Genomic DNA, 18,438 nt, shown 5'->3' on the forward strand with positions numbered 1-18,438 from the left:
CTTCTGGCATGACTATGATTCATACACTGAATTACTATTTATTACATGCCTACTATGTGCCAGGCAGTATTACAGTCACTTTTTCATGGACTTTACATTCAGAAGGAGGAAAAGACTAAGAATAAACAAAAAATACAGAATATATCTAGGTGTTGGAAATTGTAATGAAGAAAAATAAATCAGGCTAGATAAAGTGTGAAAAGATTAAGGAGAAGTACAATTTTACACAGGTAAAGCCTGCCTGTCAAAGTAATATTTGTGTTGATGGCCTGAAAGAAGTGAAGAAGCAAGTCATGGGAATGTCTAGGAAAAGAACCTTCCTGGCATAAGGAAAAGCAAAATGCAAAGAGGGGGAGCATGCTTGGGAATGTTCAAAGGAATGCCCCCCAAAATCAGTGTGACAAGAGCAGGGTAAAAGAGAAAAGGATTAGGAAAAGAGTCTGAGGAGGTAGCCCTAAGCCAAATTACATAGGATCTTTTGGGCTATGGCTAAGACATTGGATTCTATTCTAAGGATGACAGGAAATCACTGGATGGTTTAGAACAGGTGACTAATATCTGAAATATGCTTTAAAAGGATCACTCTGGCTACTGTAACCACAATATTCAATTCAATTTATGGGAAATATCCCAGACATCAATGCCTAGATTATCAGTTCTGAAGTCAGGAAATGTCAGGCTTTCCCACCCAACTCTTCCCCTAAATAGTTTGGTAATTTAGCCAAGGCCCTCAATCTCTTCACATCTCAATCTCCTGAACTGTCAAATAAGAAATCGATTAAAGTCTCTTCCAGATCTGTCATTCCATGATTGTCAAAAGTTAAAATAGGCTTCACTATTATATTGGTTCTTTTACTTAAACCAGTGATTCTCAACTAAGGGCATTTTTGCCCTGCAGGGGACATCTGGCTATGTCTGGAGACATTTTTGGTTGTCACAAATGGGGAAGGAGTTGCTACTGGCAGCTAGTGGGTAGAGACTAGGGATGCTGCTAAATATCCTGCATTAAACAGGACACCCTCCTATAACAAAGAATTATCTGGCCCACAATGTCAATGGTGCTGTTGTCTAGAAACCCTGACTTGATAAATAGAAAATTCACGCTATTTACACATAATAAAATTTATGGCACTGAAGTTAGTATTTTTCTAACTTCAGGTGTATAAAGTTCCTGATACATATTATCAAGTCATTGTTTATGAAAGTCCTTTGACTTTACCACAAGCTATTTACTCTGAATAATTGTACATCTTTTCTGTATGGGTAGAAAAGCTGAAATAAAGATTAGACCATAAAAACAATATAGCTAGTGATTCAGAAATAGGCCTCCTAAATTATATACACTTAGGTTCAAATAATATCTCAAATATTCAGTGTGACTTCAGGCAAAAGTTACTTAACCTCTGTGCCGGAATTTCCTCATTTGTAAGATGAGAATAAGAATATCTCTATGATATTATGAATGAGATAATGGGTAATGAAATTCTTAGCCCAGTGCCTTGCATAAGTAAGCATTACATGAATATTGTAGTTATTACAATTTGCAAGGCAGGCTGAATGTGGCCTGAAGGTTGCAGATTGCTCTTCACTTTTCTATAATCTCTGATTTCCCTCTGCCCTATTCTCTTTTTAAAATATTTATTTATTTTATTTATTTGGTTGCACCGGGTCTTGGTTGTGGCAGGCGTGCTTCTTAGTTGTGGCAGGTGTGCTCCTTAGTTGCGGCAGATGGGCTCCTTAGTTGCGGCTCACTGGCTCCTTAGTTGTGGCATGCATGTGGGATCTAACTCCCTGACTGGGGATCGAACCTGGGCCCCCGCATTGGGAGCACGGAGTCTTAACCACTTTGCCACCAGGAAGGTCCCTGCCCTATTCTCTTAGTTTGGTTTTTCTAATCTGCTGTGAACCAAGATATTAGATATCCACCCTATCAACCTTTTTAGAATTGGGTCTAAAATTAGTTCCAAGTGAACCTGGGAAGCTCCTAGGAGGAAAGTGCATGGATTTCTGCATGTTGACAGCTCAGAGGCCTTAACTCCTAGATTCACAGTTACATCTCAAATAACAGAACTCTGTAATATAAATGGCCTCTAAGTGTTGTTCTTATATCACAATAATATATTGAAAAAAGCTTCCCAAGTAATTATTTTGTCCATACTGCCCAGTTAAAGTCCCTTGGAACTTAGAAGTGCTCTGTTAGGTGATAGGATAATCTAATGCATCAGAACCTAAGATCTGTCCTAAATGATATGATGCCTTGGTATCTGTAAGTTATAAATCACTGAGAGCTTAGAGCAGTGATACTCAGACCCGCAGATTTTAAAGCACATAAGAGTCTTCCATTTGCAAACAGCATTTCTTTAATACTTCTAATACTTCTGCATAAGAATATTCTAGAATAATAGGTCTTTTGAATAGTTCAAGAGTTATAATCTCTTCTATTGGTCAAGATTTCTTAATCTGGTATCCACAGGCAACTCTTCCCAACTTCCCACCGTATTCCATGGATGGGCTCCATGTATGCTAAATTCTGCATTTGTGTGTCTGTGTGTATACAGATAGTGTTTTTTTAAAAATGTTTTAGTGAATAATCTTTTTTTTAAAAAAATTATTTATTTATTTTTGGCTGTGTTGCCTCTTCGTTGCTGCATGCGGGCTTTCTCTAGTTGTGGCGAGTGGGGGCCCCTCTTCCATGCGGTGCGCGGGCGTCTCATTGTGGTGGCTTCTCTTGTTGTGAAGCATGGGCTCTAGGCACGTGGGCTTCAGTAGTTGTGGCACGTGGGCTCAGTAGTTGTGGCTCGCAGGCTCTAGAGCACAGGCTTAGTAGTTGTGGTGCACGGACTTAGTTGCTCTGCGGCATGTGGGATCTTCCTGGACCAGGGCTCAAACCCATGTCCCCTGCATTGGCAGGCAGATTCTTAACGACTGCACCACCAGGGAAGCCCTAGAGAGTGTGTTTTGACTTCTAAAGAAGAGAGTCTCTAGCCTACAATGGCTATGTATCTTTCCGGGAATGGTATTTTAAAATGTGACTCCCAGTTATAGTACATTGATTACCATGGGATTATATAGCATTTTCCAGTTAGAAACTGATGAAGATAAACTTTAGACTTGAGGAAAACAAAATCTTTGAAAATGAGCAAATACTATAATTTTAAAGTACAGCTCTTTGTTCCTAAACCTTTTCCCAAACCGTGGTTGACACTGCTAGTTGTTTCCCAATATGTTTTTCCCTTTTTCCATAATGGTATATATATTTTTTATGGACACATTGTCACCCGGCAAAATACTACCTTTCCCACCTCCCTTGTACCTAGGTTTAGCCCTAGTGGCCAAGTTCTAACCAATGAGATTTATGTAATTTCCAGGGCTTTCTTTACCCTTCTTACCTTCCTTCCTCTCTGATGGCCCGAGCTTTATTTGTGGCTTACAACTGTGTCATTACATGAGGGGGAAATAAAGTTCTATCTTGTTTAAGTCACTATTATTTTGGTCTTGAACAGTAGCTGATCCAGTGGCCCAATACAAAAACTTTATTCCAAAAAGACATTAAAGAAATTGTCAGATACTTAAGTTCAGTAAGTATTTTAAGGTTCCCAAAGGTTTAGTTTCTAGTCACTTTGCAAACTGATAAATCAATAATTTAATTATGTAGTTCTCAACCAAGATCAGCTAAATACAGTAAATCAATAATTAAAAAATATAAGCTTGATACTTTAGCAGTTTTGCTCTAATATCAGGACATTACAGCATTATGTAAAATAATAATAGAAAGAGTAATGTGATGGATTGTGTCTAAGGAATCTGAACTAGTAGCTCAAGTAAATTTTACTTCTCCCAGTGTTAAACCTCCCAGCATTCCAATACTGGCCATGGGCAAATTTGGCTGCAGATAAGAGCTATGCCCCATAATCAGAGCCCTTAGCACAGTGTGTACTTGTTGACTGTGGATTGACAATGGCTGACTCCCAAACTCCAGAATGTTCTTATACCTAGGCCCTATCTCCTCATCTAATCTGGAGATTGAGGACTAGACTATCTGTAATATCAGGCCTTGCTTTTTTTAACTCAAAGAAATCTGTTCTAGTGCAGAGAGGTTAAAAAGAGGTAGCAATTTTCTAACAGTGTATTTGGAAAGATGTCTGGGAGAGACTTCTGACTGAATCTGTAGGGATCCTGAGAGATTGAGGTCTTAGTGAGACCACAAACTTGCACCCACCTCCTCAGGTTAAGATATTCAGAGATTGGGGGCTTCCCTGGTGGCTCAGTGGTTGCGAGTCTGCCTGCCGGGACACAGGTTCGTGCCCCGGTCCAGGAGCATCCCACATGCCACGGAGCGGCTGGGCCCGTGAGCCATGGCCACTGAGCCTGCGCGTCCGGAGACTGTGCTCTGCAACGGGAGAGGCCACAACAGTGAGAGGCCCGCGTACCAGAAAAAAAAAAAAATTCAGAGATTAAGATATTTATGAAAAAAAAAGATATTCATGGAAATAATGGATGATGTCAAAAGGCTGTCTTTAAATCTTGACCTGGAAGTATTATTGTATTTCCTGAAATAATCTAGGGAAGGCAAAAATTTACGGACATTGCAACATGGTATGATCTCTTCCATTAGATTATATGCTCCAAGGGGGGATTTTAACTGTTACATTGCCAGCTCTTAATGCTGACACTCAGTAAACTCTCAATGAATGAATGTAGAATTTGGTTCAGTGTGTGCCTTGGGATTTAATAGTATTTAATAATCCAACAAATTTCTTTAACTTTAAAAAATTCTCTACTTACATATGAGTGAATGAAATTAATTTTGGTAGCATTTAATTATTTTAGGTTTCAGTGTGACCAAATGTAATTTGGCCTGTGGTTAATATTTAAATCTATAATCCCACGGCTATTAGAAGAGGGAATCCTGGCTATACAATTAACTTATGGTGTGATCTTTGGAAACTTAGTTTCTTCGGTGGAAAATTAGGGAAACATTTTCTATGAGCTCTGAAATTCTGATTTTAGTGCTTAGTATATAATAGGTTCTAGTATTTTTTGAATGAATAAGTGATTTTATATTGTACTCAAGACCTCATATTTAATTAGTAAAAGACTGAAACATAGCTCAAAAGCTTTTACTATATCTAAATAGCAAAAATTTCTTGAAACTATTTCTTGGTAAACATTTCAAACTTAGTAATTTTAATCAAATATGAGAAAATTTGTTTTTGCGTACCTGATCACATAAATAGCAAGTCTCTCCAATTCCTCACTTTAAATAATTTTGCCAGTCAGATTATCATTACCAGCTTTTAATAGCTCAGCCTAAGAAATTAAAACAAAGTATAAAACCAATTATTGTATTTTGTACATTTAATTGGAAATCATATATATTAAGTTGAACCTTATTACATATTGCTGATATAATTGCCTTCAAAAATGGCAATTTTATATGGTTCACACTGAATATGTTTAGTATTAAATACTGTGTTTAAGAAATATGACAATAAGGGTTCCAAAGCATCTCATTCTCCCTTTTACTCCTATCATTTCCTGCCTGTTAGGGGTGTGGCAGGTATTTTTCTAAAATTTGAGAACCTTGTGTCCCTCCTACAGAGTTTTTGCAACTTGTGGTTTAAAAATAGTATAAACTAGTATTTTTGTTTTGCTAACTATCCTAAAGGGCTAGTATGAATAAGTAAACGTTTTACAGAGAATATATTAGTAGTTACTTAATGTTCCTTGATTATTTGGGTCAGTGGTTTGCAAACTTTAACATTCATAACAACCACTGGAGAACTTATTAAAACACAGGTTTCTGAGCCCTATATCCAGAGATTATGATTCAGTAGGTCAGGGCTGGAACATGAATTTACTTTTCTTACAAACGCACACATTACGCTGATGCCCACGGACGTGGGGAATAGATAGAAGAGACTTATTTGTAATAAGGCCTTCCTTTTTTTGGTCTTTCAGTAAATAAAACTCAAGTTGATGAGGTATGAGATATATTGCCTTAAGCCAAAACCATTTCTTAGAAAAGTACTATATACAGTAGCTCAATTGTAAGATACCTGTAAATTGGATTTATTTTGACTTAGTTGCTATAGCCCACAATTTCGGGACAGCTAACTCCAAGGAATTTATTCACCTGTCCCTTCTTTAGAACTGCACTGTGCTCTGGCTTTCCAGAGGGCAAGGGTCGCCTGGACCCTGCCGCTGGAGTTCTAGGCCAGGATCACTTTTTTACTTGCGTTATCAGAGGCAGAGCAGCCAGCTGGACAAACTCTGCAGAAGGCTCCTGATAGGGAAACCCGTGGGCGCCAATCTAGGAGACCAAACCGACCTGCGGCGGTCGACCAACCCAATTCCATCCGCGGGTCTTTTCTCCTTCAGGGTCCCTCCCGGAGCCCAGGGAGCAAAGCGGGGTCGAGAAGGAGCACCTGAAGCAGCGCAACAAGCAGGTCCCGACCCGCCGGAGATCACGCGTTGAGTCTGTGGCCCAAACCGCCCGCCGCCTCCGAGCAGTCGCCGGATTGCCGCCCCACAGGGAGCCACTCGGCCCAAGGACTAACCCAGCCCCAGCACTCTCGCTCAGGAGAGGCTCTGCAGGCCGGCATTCAGGCTGGCGAGCTCGCCCACGCATCTCAGCCCAAGCAGTGGTCGTCTGGCTTGCGAAGATGTCGGCCAAGCCCGCTGTCGGCTTCGTGAACGAGGCTTCTCAGCAGATCCTGGCCGGTGGTTCCGCTGGTAAGGCCGCCCCGCCGGGGGCTAGTCGTTTTTCCCTTCGCGTGTTCCGAAAACGTTTCTCAGACAAGTCTCCCCACCGAAGTTTTGCCTTTTTCCTCTGCCTTCCGCGCTCCCGGGGCAGAGCCTGCCGAGCCCGAGCCCGCGGAGCGCGCGAGCAAAGGAGGCCGGGAGCGGGCGGCGGGCGGCGGGTGTCGGGTGTCGGTGTCCCGTGTCCCAGGTCAAGTCGCCGCGGCGCCCGCGCTGGCCGCTCTCGGGTTCCCCACCTTCTGTGTTCCTAGCCTGTAAGGCAAGGCAGGCAGCCCCAAGGCCTGCGACTTGGAGGAGGCCTTTTTGCCTGGCTGGCTATTTTATTTTAAATGATCCAGTTGGCGTCAGACTTAGTTGACTTAGTTGTGCTATCAGTAGTAGCCTCTTCTTTCCCCGGCTAACTCAGATCTTATGTAATTCCTACCTCCCTCGTTAAAGTATGTTACCTCAGGACTCCACAGGTTTTCTTATTGCATGCAATGCTAGCTTGCTTGCAGCTATTCGTGCCTTAGTAAGCATATTAAAATTAAATGAATATATTAACACATGTAAACACCTTTGATATGATAGGTTCACATTAATTTATGGAGAGTTATGCTGTGGGGGAAAAAACCTTTAGGAAGAAATCTGTTATAACTAATCATGGAAATAATGACTAAGTGGCTAGAGAAAGTTACCCACGGGATTATGTTATGTGAACGTATTTTAAAGATATTTTAAAATATAAATTATGAGTTGATTGAAAATTTAATCTTACATACTGTGATGCATTTTTTATTATGAATATATAAACTAATTACTATAATTCACTCATCACCATAAAACATTTTTGTAAATGTATTCTCTTAATAAATTATTATGGTAACACTAGTAAATCATATTAAGATGACTAGATGTCTAATGTTTAACTTTGACTAGTAAATTTTATTCTCAAACAAATTTGGACAAATTATGACTAGTTATCATCATGTCACAAACTCCTTGCTTCTAGGAGTACCATAAGCAGCCAGATATATCACTTAACAATCTCTAAACTTTCCTAAAGATGACATCTCATTAATACGGCAATCAAGGCATTCATTTCTTATATGTAATTGTGCTATGTCTATTCGTTGTTATGATGTCAGTGACCCCACTTTCTACTTTTTTAGTTGTTTCCCAGTAGTGATGATGAATTTGCACCAATTTATACACCATTTTGGTCAAATTTCCACAATGTCCAAGACTCTGCCAGCTGTCCCTGACTTGGCTTGATTCAGAGTCCATGACCCTGATCAAATAAAACTCAGCTGGTCCAGTAGGGAAATGAAGCTAATTGATGAACATCCTAACCTATGACTAGTGATTCATCAGTATCTGTATATTGGCTTGGATGATCATTCTGGGTATTAGGCACAGCTAAACTCAAGGGATGTTAAAATTAGATCAAACTCTAATCCCACTTACACTGTTTTGTTGGATGATACATACTTGGCATAAATATAATGTGTTTTTCCATCATGTTCTTACAATTGTAACTAATATGAATGAAAATCAGTACATTTATAAGATAAATTAAACATAGCATAGTTGACTTACATATTTAGTACTATGAAGTTACAATTGATAAATGATGAGAGTAATTTATACTTTCATCATAGTGAAAAAGAGTCATTTTTTTCCCCACTTGGCCAATAACATTTTCATAGAACTTTATATTTATTGGGCTTTTATAAGACAGGCTAATCATGTTACATATACTATGTCAAGGGCCAAAAATAAATTAATATACGACAGGCAGAATTTTAATAAAAACAAAATACACTTGAATTGCTAACATTGAAGTTCTGATTACTGATATTGTCATCAAATGCAACACCAGTGTGTGTATGTATTATATGACCTTTTGATGGTAAAGGTTAGAAATACTTTCTATGACTGTACAGCAGAAGCTAACACAACATTGTAAAGCAACTATACTCCAATAAAAAGTAGTAAAAAATACATTCTAGCTTTCTTAAGGGTAAAAAAAAAAAAGAAGCTGGAGAGGTTTACTGGAGAAATACTAGGATATCTCATGGAATTCAAAGTCTGAAATGCATTCCTGAGAACTGACTATAATCAGGAGCCGGAGCACTGAGGGGATCTCAGGAAGTGAACTCTTGCCATTTCTTACTTCTTCCCTTGGCCAAATGGTTAAGCATTTCCAAGGCAGCAAGGTGGTGGCTAATAACTGGGTCCCAAGTAATACTTCTATAGCCATTAGGATGGCTTGTCATACTTCTATAGATTTGCCCAGTGAGGAGTAAACATGACCAAATGGATTCAGACAGTTAATTACTTACACAGACAGCAAAAGCAAGTCATTGTGGTGTCGGTTCCCTGTGCCCCTTGTTCTGTAGACAACACAGAACTGAAGAAGCCAGATGACAGATGGTAAGAGTGATGGGTCATTCTGTTGTTGAGGAGTTTTATAGACTTACGATGAAGTCTGCAGCTTTACCCTAAGTGGGAATGAGGTGGAAAGTCTTGTGCTGAACTGAAACTAGGGAGATGGATGAGAAATGGCCTTGTGTCAGTCTTCCACAGGATAACGGGAGAAACAGCCTCCCAACAGCTCCTCACTAGGCTGTTTATCTTCCCTTATGTTAGAAGAAATCACAGGGCATTCTGCTAAGACTCAGGTCAGACTGTGGTCAAGCCTTGCCTACATGGTCTCTGTGGAGATGAGCAAGGATGTCAGGGTGCCAAGCTTTGGAGACATTTCCCTGTTCCTTCCTGGTATCTTCATCAGTTTTCTTTCTCACAGATGACTGCTGTTTTCTGCTCTTCAGTTCATGTGTCAGAATGTTGTCCCTAATAGCTCCTGAGCTTACATGCTCTTGACTTCTGTAAAGAAAACAAGAGACTAACTTGCTTTTTTTTCAGTCCCAGTGTAAAATGCTGAGGAAGGACTCAAAATAACCCAGTATTGGTCAGGGGCCCACCTCTGCACCAATTAGTTGTAGCCAGTGCCCACAGGGAGGGGTGAGGGTCTCGGGGGAGATTATTTTCCAAAGAAGATGGGCAGTTGGTGTCTTTTATAGTGATATACATGTGTCTTTTGTTAAAAGGTGGTTTGTAATATTTGCATTTAAGAGACCAAATGATGCACTGATAGTTGCTTGGACAATACACATCTAAAGACTGACCTTGAGTTTGTAGCTATAGCTATTATATATAGATATTGTTATCAGTGGCAGCTTTGTTTTATATGATGAAAGCTGTGCTCAAGAGAAGACAATATGTACTGGAGTTTTATAGAGCAGGCTCCTAGTCTGCATTCTTAGCTTCAAGTAATAGCATAAAATTCAGGTGAGTAAGTAGAAGCCAATGATGAGAGCATCAGGAAGATCAACAAGGCCTAATACTGCAGAGGGGGTAAGGATGAGATGGAGAAGAGGCCATTGGATTAGTACTCAAAGTTGGTCCATGGATGAGCAGCAGGGAGGGGCATGGTAGCGCCTGGAAGCTTGTTAAGAATATAGGATCTCAGGCTAAGCTTACTCCAGACCTTCCATATCAGAACCTGCATTTTAGGAAGGTCCCCAAGTCACTGGTTTGTACTTTCAAGTTTTAGAAGCACTGAATTAGAAGACCTTTGAGAAAAGAGATTCCATAGAGTGGGAGCCAGATTGCAGAAGGTTGCAAGTTAAATCTTTCTTGGCTTTCATTGCTGACCAGAGAGAGAAGAATGAATTCTGTACTCCTTAATTGCATGCCCTCAATTTAGCTTTCAGACTTATTTTCCTGTCCTCTGCCATACATTCCATTTGGTTGCTGCTCAATAGATCTGCTCACTACACTCGAATGTTGCCTGTGCCTTTCCACCTTTATTCCCAATGCCTAGACTGTCTTCCCCTAATTTTCTCTACCTTTTGAAACCATGCCCATTTTCAAGGCCTGACTTGAAAACCATTTTCTGCATAAATGCTCCCAGATCGCCTCTACAGACACACCAGCTTTAACATTCTCATTAACACTGAATGATACAAGTAATAAAAATAACTAACATTTATGGAGTAAGTACTAAGTTCCATACCCAGTTCTAAGCTTTACATGTATCAACATTTTAAATCCTCACCACACCTCCAGGATGAAGAAACTGATACCCAGAGGGTCTAATGAACTTGCCTGTGGTTGCACAAGCATGCAATCATTTCTATAGGAACAGGCTACAAGAGGGACTAGGAAAATATTATTCCCATTGGCAGATATTTTAGAAGTTGGAGAGATCAAGTCTACTATCCTTTACCATCTCTCTATCTTTTATTAGTTTACATCCCTTAAAACAACTTTTATCTACAAATACAATCCTTACCGTCTTTTTGCATAATAGTATCTTGCTCTCTCCAAATAATTCCATGTGTGGGCACAAGGTTTGCATTTAGTGAAAAGGAAATTCTCAATCCATTTAGCACCTCTATGTACATTTGGGCAGATTGTGGACTGAAAAAGGGCTCTGGCCACTTGAGCAAGTGGGAGCTGAAATCTAGTCCATGCACTGATTCATAATCTATGTATTCTAGAGCAGAGATGAGTCCACCTTGGGGAGAAGGGAAACCTTTTTCTACTTCTTGAAAAGACACTAAATGGATTGGCAGCAAACCTGACAGCAACACTGACAGAATTCCCCCAAGCTTGCTAGAGCTCCCAAGGTCCCTGGGCCTTAGCATCCCCCAGGTCCCACATCATTCTGTTGTCTGCTCTCAGTGGGGCTCTGGCTCTGGCTCTCAGAGGTTTCCCTTTTATGCACATCTCTTCCTTTAGCCAGGAGCATGGTCCACCTCAGACCCTCCCATTCTCCCTAATGACCAATTTGGGCTCTTCCATGTGTTTCCAAAGCTCATGGGGTTCTTATTTCCCATGTCGTGTAGGAGCCTCTTAGGCTTGCGCAAATGGGTATTCTCCCCAAGTTCTCATAGGGCTCTGGCACTCAATTTCAGAAATCTCCCTGGGTCTCTGACGAAGTCCCCTTGACCCCCTGAGAGACCCTGCTTTTGCCCAGGCCTGTCAGGCTCCCTCCCGAAGGCACACCTAGGCCCTGTCCACACTAAATTTTCTCCACAGTGGCATCACTAGGACTCTCCTCCTCCTGCCTCCCAAAATCTTGCACTCATATTCCTTGACGTCTGCAAGTTCCACTCAGAATTCTTCTTAGGGAATTTCCTTTCCATCTGTCTTATACATGATCACCACGCTGGCAGGACACTGATTTATTTCTCAAAATTTCCAGGCCGTTGTTTCTTCCTCTCCAGCCCCATCCTAATCCCCCGTATCTTGTAGGCAAACACCCTACCACATCTTCAATCACTGTTTTTATTTTGTCCATCTGGCTGGAGATGTCTTAGTCAAATTGTTTAGTCAAAGTATCCTGAAAATAAGTTTTCCAGTTTTGCACTAAACGCAGTTCAATTACTTTGTATAGTTTATCTCATTAATCATCTTCAAGGGATCAAATGAGAAAGTGAAGTGACTTTCTGGAGGAGGAAAACCTGGGATTAATGGATAGGCTGCTGGGAGATTAACTATTGAGAGCACGTGTAAAATGTACATTATATTGATGGGAGAGAGTCCAAGGCTTTCAACCTAAAAAGGTCACTAAAAAGGTATAGGATAATTTTTTTTTTTTTTTCCGGTACACGGGCCTCTCACTGTTGTGGCCTCTCCCGCTGCGGAGCACAGGCTCCGGACGCGCAGGCCCAGCGGCCATGGCTCACGGGCCCGGCCGCCCCGCGGCATGTGGGATCTTCCCGGACGGGGGCACGAACCCATGTCCCCTGCATCGGCAGGGGGACTCTCAACCACTGCGCCACCAAGGAGGCCCAAGGAAAATTCTTTTTCAGAATGCGTGCAAAGGGGACACGCACGTGATTTAGATAAATAGCACCTTTGGAAATTCAGGATTTGGCAAACTGCATTTGTTTGATAATAAATAGCAGGTTGTAGTGAAACAGGTGAGCCTTTATGACACATCAAAGGGAGGCTGGAACCCATCATCTGGGTAATTGGGGAGGAAAAATTCCCCTTATTTCAACCCCATAGGAGGAAGCAACTCTATTGATCAAATTAATTATGAAATACCTTTAAAGGATGTGTTTTAATTGAAATATAGTCTTGTCTCTCTCAAAGAAAATCTAGTTCTCAAAAATATGAATTTAAGAACAAATAAACTATGAATTAAATAAGTACATGTCAAAGGATTTATTTTACTGTCCTTCACTGAAACATGTTTTAAAAGTGTAAGTATAGTATGTGGGCACATGATTCAACTGATATAAGAACATAAAACAACTTTTACACATTTTAGGAACAGCTTGTTAAACCAGCCCTTCCTCACTTCCCTACTCTCTGGCCCTCTGCCCCACCACTGTCTTGACTACAACATCTCAGACCATTGAGAATCTGGTGTTTTAGGTATAGTACAATAGGTGCTCAGAAATGTTTGTTGACTGTACTAATGAATAAATATCAGAAGCCCAACCCACAGAATATTATTCTTAGGGTCCTACTCTGAAGAAAGAAAAGTACTCTGGGGTTCTAGTCATCAGACAACCGATACGTGCAACAATATTTTCCTTCAACAGTGTTTTATTTTATTGTAATCATTTAAGAAATGACATGAAAACATTCAAGTCTGTAATCTCTGCCACCTTCTGAGTGAGAGGCCCATGATCACTTTTAAGATTTATATATCATCTTTCGTTCCAGGACCCCAAACTGAAAAGAGATGCACCAATCATTTTCAAACATCTTTATGATTTACATATGTGGTATCTTAAAATGACAATGAATGAAACCAGGTTAAGGGACTTCTACAGGATTCTTTATAATTGTTCCAGACTTCAACTATTTTTCTTACCAGTTTTCTTTTCCTTTTAAATTATTATGTTTGTGTCAATTATTTCCATACTTTGATGTGATCATGGTTTATACACCTTGTAAATATTATTTTTTTAAAAAAATTTTATTCGAGTATAGTTCCTTTACAATATTGTATTAATTTCTACTGTACAGCAAAGTGAATCAGCTATACATATACATATATCCCCTCTTTTTTGGATTTCCTTCCCAGTTAGTCACCACAGAGCATTGAGTAGAGTTCCCTGTGCTATACAGTAAGTTCTCATTAGTGATCTATTTTATATATAGTATCAATAGTGTATATATATCAATTCCAGTCTCCCAATTCATCCCACCCCCACCTTTCCCCCTTGGTATCCATATGTTTGTTCTCTACGTCTGTGTCTCTATTTCTGCTTTGCCTATAAGATCATCTATACTATTTTTCTAGATTCCACATATATGCATTAATATACGATAATTTGTTTTTCTCTTTCTGACTTACTTCACTCTGTATTACAGTCTCTACGTCCATCCACGTCTCTACAAATGACCCAGTTTTGTTCCTTTTTATGGCTGAGTAATATTCCATTGCATATATGTATCACATCTTCTTTATCCATTCCTCTGTTGATGGACATTTAGATTGCTTCCATGTCCTGGCTGCTTTAAATAGTGCTACAATGAACATTGCAGTGCGTGTGTCTTTTTGAATGATGGATTTCTCTGGGTATATGCCCAGGAGTGGGATTGCTGGGTCATATGGTAGTTCTGTCACCTTGTAAATATTCTAGTAGGTCTGCATCTTTTGAATGTTATTGACAGTCCCTGTTTATTAGTTTGTTAGGGCTGTCTGAACAATATACCACAAACTGGGTGGCATAAAACAACAGGAATTCATTGTCTCACAGTTCTGGAAGTTAGAAGTCTGAAATCGAAGTGTGGGCAGGGCTGGTTCCTTCCAAATCTGTTGTATGCTTCTCACCTAGCTCTGGCAGTTGCCCACAATCCTTGTGTTCTTTGGCTGTTATTACATGACTTTCTCTCCCTATTTGCCTCTGTGTCTGTATCCAAATTTCCCTCTTCTTATAAGAACACTGCTCATTGGATTAGGGCCCACTCCAGTCTGGTATGACCTCATCTTAAATTGATTATGTTTGCAAAGACCCTATTTCCAAATAAGGTCACATTCTCAGGTACCAGGGGTTAGGACTTGTACATATATTTTGTGGGGAATACAATTCAACCCACAACAGGCACTTCATTTTATTTTTCTCTTCATATTGTGTTTCTCAAATTCACAGTCCGTATCTCAAGCTATGGTCCTGTGTTTCTCTTCCTTTCATTGTCAACCTTTGTGAAAAGTTCCTCACTCAGTTTTCAACCTACTCTAATTGGCATATCTGCCTTTACCTTTTTGCTGAAACTGTTAACTACTGGTTTTCATTCCTAATTTTACCTAATCTTGGTGGAATTTCACATCTGTAACCAATTTTTCTATTTAAAGTTGTCTCTGCTGTTGATTTTCACCCCTTTCTCCATGTATGATCACTTTTTTACTGTCTTCTTTGCTGGTTCTTCTTCTTTCCCTTTCCTTAAAAATTGATGTTCTGCAGGGTTCCAAGTTCTCTACCCATCCCCACTCTGCTATCTCTGTGCTCTCTGGCTTCAGTATTATCCACGTGCAGGTAACTTCCCGATCGATATTTCCAACTTTTCTGTGCCCCGAAGACTTGAATTTCTAAATTATACAGTAAAAATTATGTGAGAATCAAGAGTCATGTGGATTCTAATGATTTTAAAAAATATTTCGGAGGTAAATTTTGAAACTGATGTTAGATCCTCAGATACCAATTTCTCTTTGTTACATAGCTGTGCTCATCCTTATTTTGAGTTCAGTTTTTCTCATTCATTCTTTTTGTTATCTTAAGAAGTTGCAAATGAACTTCTCTGGGTGTTTGTTTGGGTTGGGTGGATCCTACCTAATTATTTAGTCAATAATTACAATAAGACAACAGGAAATGATAAGATAAATCTTAAGTGCTAACACTTATTGAATGACTACTATGTGTAAAGCACCTCACTTTGCTTATATCATCAATATTAATTTGTAATTTCTTGAGGATGAAGAAAGGGAAGCTTAGAGAAATTGAGTAACTTGCTTGAGGCCAGTGACAGAGCATGGGCTCAAACTCTGTTCTCTTTGCTTTCAAAGCTTTACTCTTACCCACTACCCCACCTTGCCTTGTATGCAGAATGATGTATCAGGTTAGCAGCCCCCATACAGAGTACCGCCCTTGTAAGACCTCTTTTTTTTTCTAGCTGGGTTAAATATTGTAGCTGCTCTGGGAACTTGAGTACTGATGAACAAACAGGGTCTACCCTTGATGCAACTGGCCATTTCTTGTTTTTGCCAGATCTTTAAGTGCCAGCCACAGCACTGGTATGAAATTCTCCATATTACCCAGCAGGGGGCTCTGTCAGCATCTACAGGGCTACATCTTTTCTGCCAGCCCCTACAGGCAATTGATTATGAACAAGCTGAGCCTCAGTCCTCAGGTGATTGTTCATCGAACCCTTATACAATTAGGTAAGGCACTGGAATGACTCAGCCGACTGGACAAGCTAATCTGTGACAAAGGAGGACATTTAAGTTGCATAAAAAATTGATTTGTCTTGAGCCTTTTAATTTGTATAAGTCTGGTAGCTTTAGGTTAGACGCAAGGGTGAATTTAGTTGAATGTCTGTAAAAACTAGAACGGACTATTGTAGGGAGAAGATATAACTTTGGAGAAAGAATAATGAAATATATGTTTCAATAGGATTGAATGACACCTAAAATAGAATTGTGACCAAAAAGTTTTACATTGTGTGTGTATGTGAGAGAGAGAGAGAAGACATGCCAATGTCCTAATATTTCTTGAAAAGTGACCTATATTTATGAATCATCAAGTCTACCCAAATCAGAATAATGCAATTATGTGAAACTTTGGTTTTAGTTCTTGTTCCTGTGGCTGTTGTTGTTATTATTACAATCATTATTTTGGAGAATGGTTGTAGAGATAGAGTAAAATGCTTTGGAGAGATTTCAGAATGAACAGGCTTATTCTGGAACTTTCTTCTAGGGTAGTACATTTGGTTAGCTACTGTATCACAGTGGGCAGTAACATCTAAGAACTTCATTCTGTACTTGGGCAGACCTATAGATGGTGCTGTCTTCCTATAATTTTGGTGATTTGCTCAAAAAAAAAAAAAAGGAAAAGCTTTCTGATGACAGAGTTAGATGTAGAAGTGTCTAGACTTTTAATTAGATTCCACCATTGTAAAACATTTGGAACAGGTGCCTTACATAGATTATAGAGGATTACACACTTGAAAAATGTAGAGAACTGTACTTTCAGAATTAATTTTTCCATTTAATTGTAGTTCTTAGCTATATATGGAAAAGTAGGTTGCTATATATAAGAGGGGTGGAAGAAAGTAGTGCTTCCATCTATTGCCATAATGTGGTGCTTTTGAATTTAGGGTCCTCGATCAAATAACAGTTGTTGATAAGCTTAACATAAATGGCATATTAGTTGCTTGTAGGTCTTGGAGATTACCTTGTGAAAACAGAGCTCCTAGATTCCATAATTTTGTTTCTTTAAATTCTCAGGGTTAGAGTGTGTGTTACACTAAAAGTAAATGATAAGCTTCTGTGAACAGGATCTAGAGTGCCAAATGCATAGTTCTTTTTATTTATCTATCTGAGGCTGCCACTCAAAACGCCCTTTCTTGTTTTAATCTAGTGGCATTTAACATGAGAAAGTGAGAGAGATGTATGAAGAATATAGTTTTTTTTTTTTAATTTAAAACTTTTATTTATTTATTTTTGGCTGCACTGGTTCTTCATTGCCGTGTGTGGACTTTCTCTACCTGTGGTGAGCGGGGGCTACTCTTTGTTGCGGTGCACGGGCTTCTCATTGCGGTGGCTTCTCTTGTTGCGAAGCACAGGCTCTAGGCACGCAGGCTCAGTACTTGTGGCTCGCAGACTCTAGAGCACAGGCTCAGTAGTTATGACACGTGGGTTTAGCTGCTCCGCGGCATGTGGGCTCTTTCCAGACCAGGGCTTTAACCCGTGTCCCCTGCATTGGCAGGCGGATTCTTAACTACTGCACCACCAGGGAAGCCACTATATTTTTCTTAAACATAACTTCCAAACAGGAAATTATCTTTCTTTAGATTAATTTTGTACAGTGTGTTGTGGAGTTATTGGGAAATACCAGTAAGTCCTTTTTGCTGTAAATGAACCTTTAACCACGAGATGGCAGTATAACTTTCCCATGTCTTTTAAGCTATTTCTAAAATGATTACTAAATTAAACAAATTATTTTTTTTTTTTTTTTTTTTTTTTTTGGGTATGCGGGCCTCTCACTGTTGTGGGGTCTCCCAGTGCAGTGCACAGGCTCCGGACGCGCAGGCTCAGCGGCCATGGCTCACGGGCCCAGCCGCTCCGCGGTATGTGGGATCTTCCCGGACCGGGGCACGAACCCGTGTCCCCTGCATCGGCAGGCGGACTCTCAACCACTGCGCCACCAGGGAAGCCCAACAAATTATTTTTTAATGAGAAATGTATACAGTTATGAAATTTTAGGAAAAAAATAAAGAAGATGAATATTAGAAGTACCAAAGATTCTAGCGATTTTATTTTTGACTGAGCAGTTTTCATTGCACTAAACATGTTTATACTGGATCTATCGTTTTTTATTTTTTAATTTAATTTAATTTTATTTTATTTTTGCGGTACGCGGGCCTCTCACTGTTGTGGCCTCTCCC

The 18,438-nt window shown here is 39.8% G+C and overlaps 1 protein-coding gene across 8 annotated transcripts in view; it reads left to right on the top strand.

Annotated features, from left to right (window-relative positions):
• Positions 1-18,438, top strand: part of SLC25A21 (solute carrier family 25 member 21) — a 533,965-nt gene that overhangs the window by 11,343 nt on the left and 504,184 nt on the right. For 7 of the 8 annotated variants that reach the window (XM_079912925.1, XM_079912920.1, XM_079912921.1 and 4 more), the window contains exon 2: positions 6,382-6,735. In XM_079912925.1, coding sequence (XP_079769051.1) covers positions 6,666-6,735 — 70 coding nt within the window. In that variant the 5' untranslated portion in view covers positions 6,382-6,665. Of the gene's footprint in view, positions 1-6,320; positions 6,736-18,438 lie in introns of those variants that run through there. The other variant, XM_079912927.1, reaches the window with a different exon arrangement.

This window comes from Stenella coeruleoalba (assembly GCF_951394435.1).
Source record: "Stenella coeruleoalba genome assembly, chromosome: 2".
Lineage (NCBI taxonomy): Eukaryota > Metazoa > Chordata > Mammalia > Artiodactyla > Delphinidae > Stenella > Stenella coeruleoalba.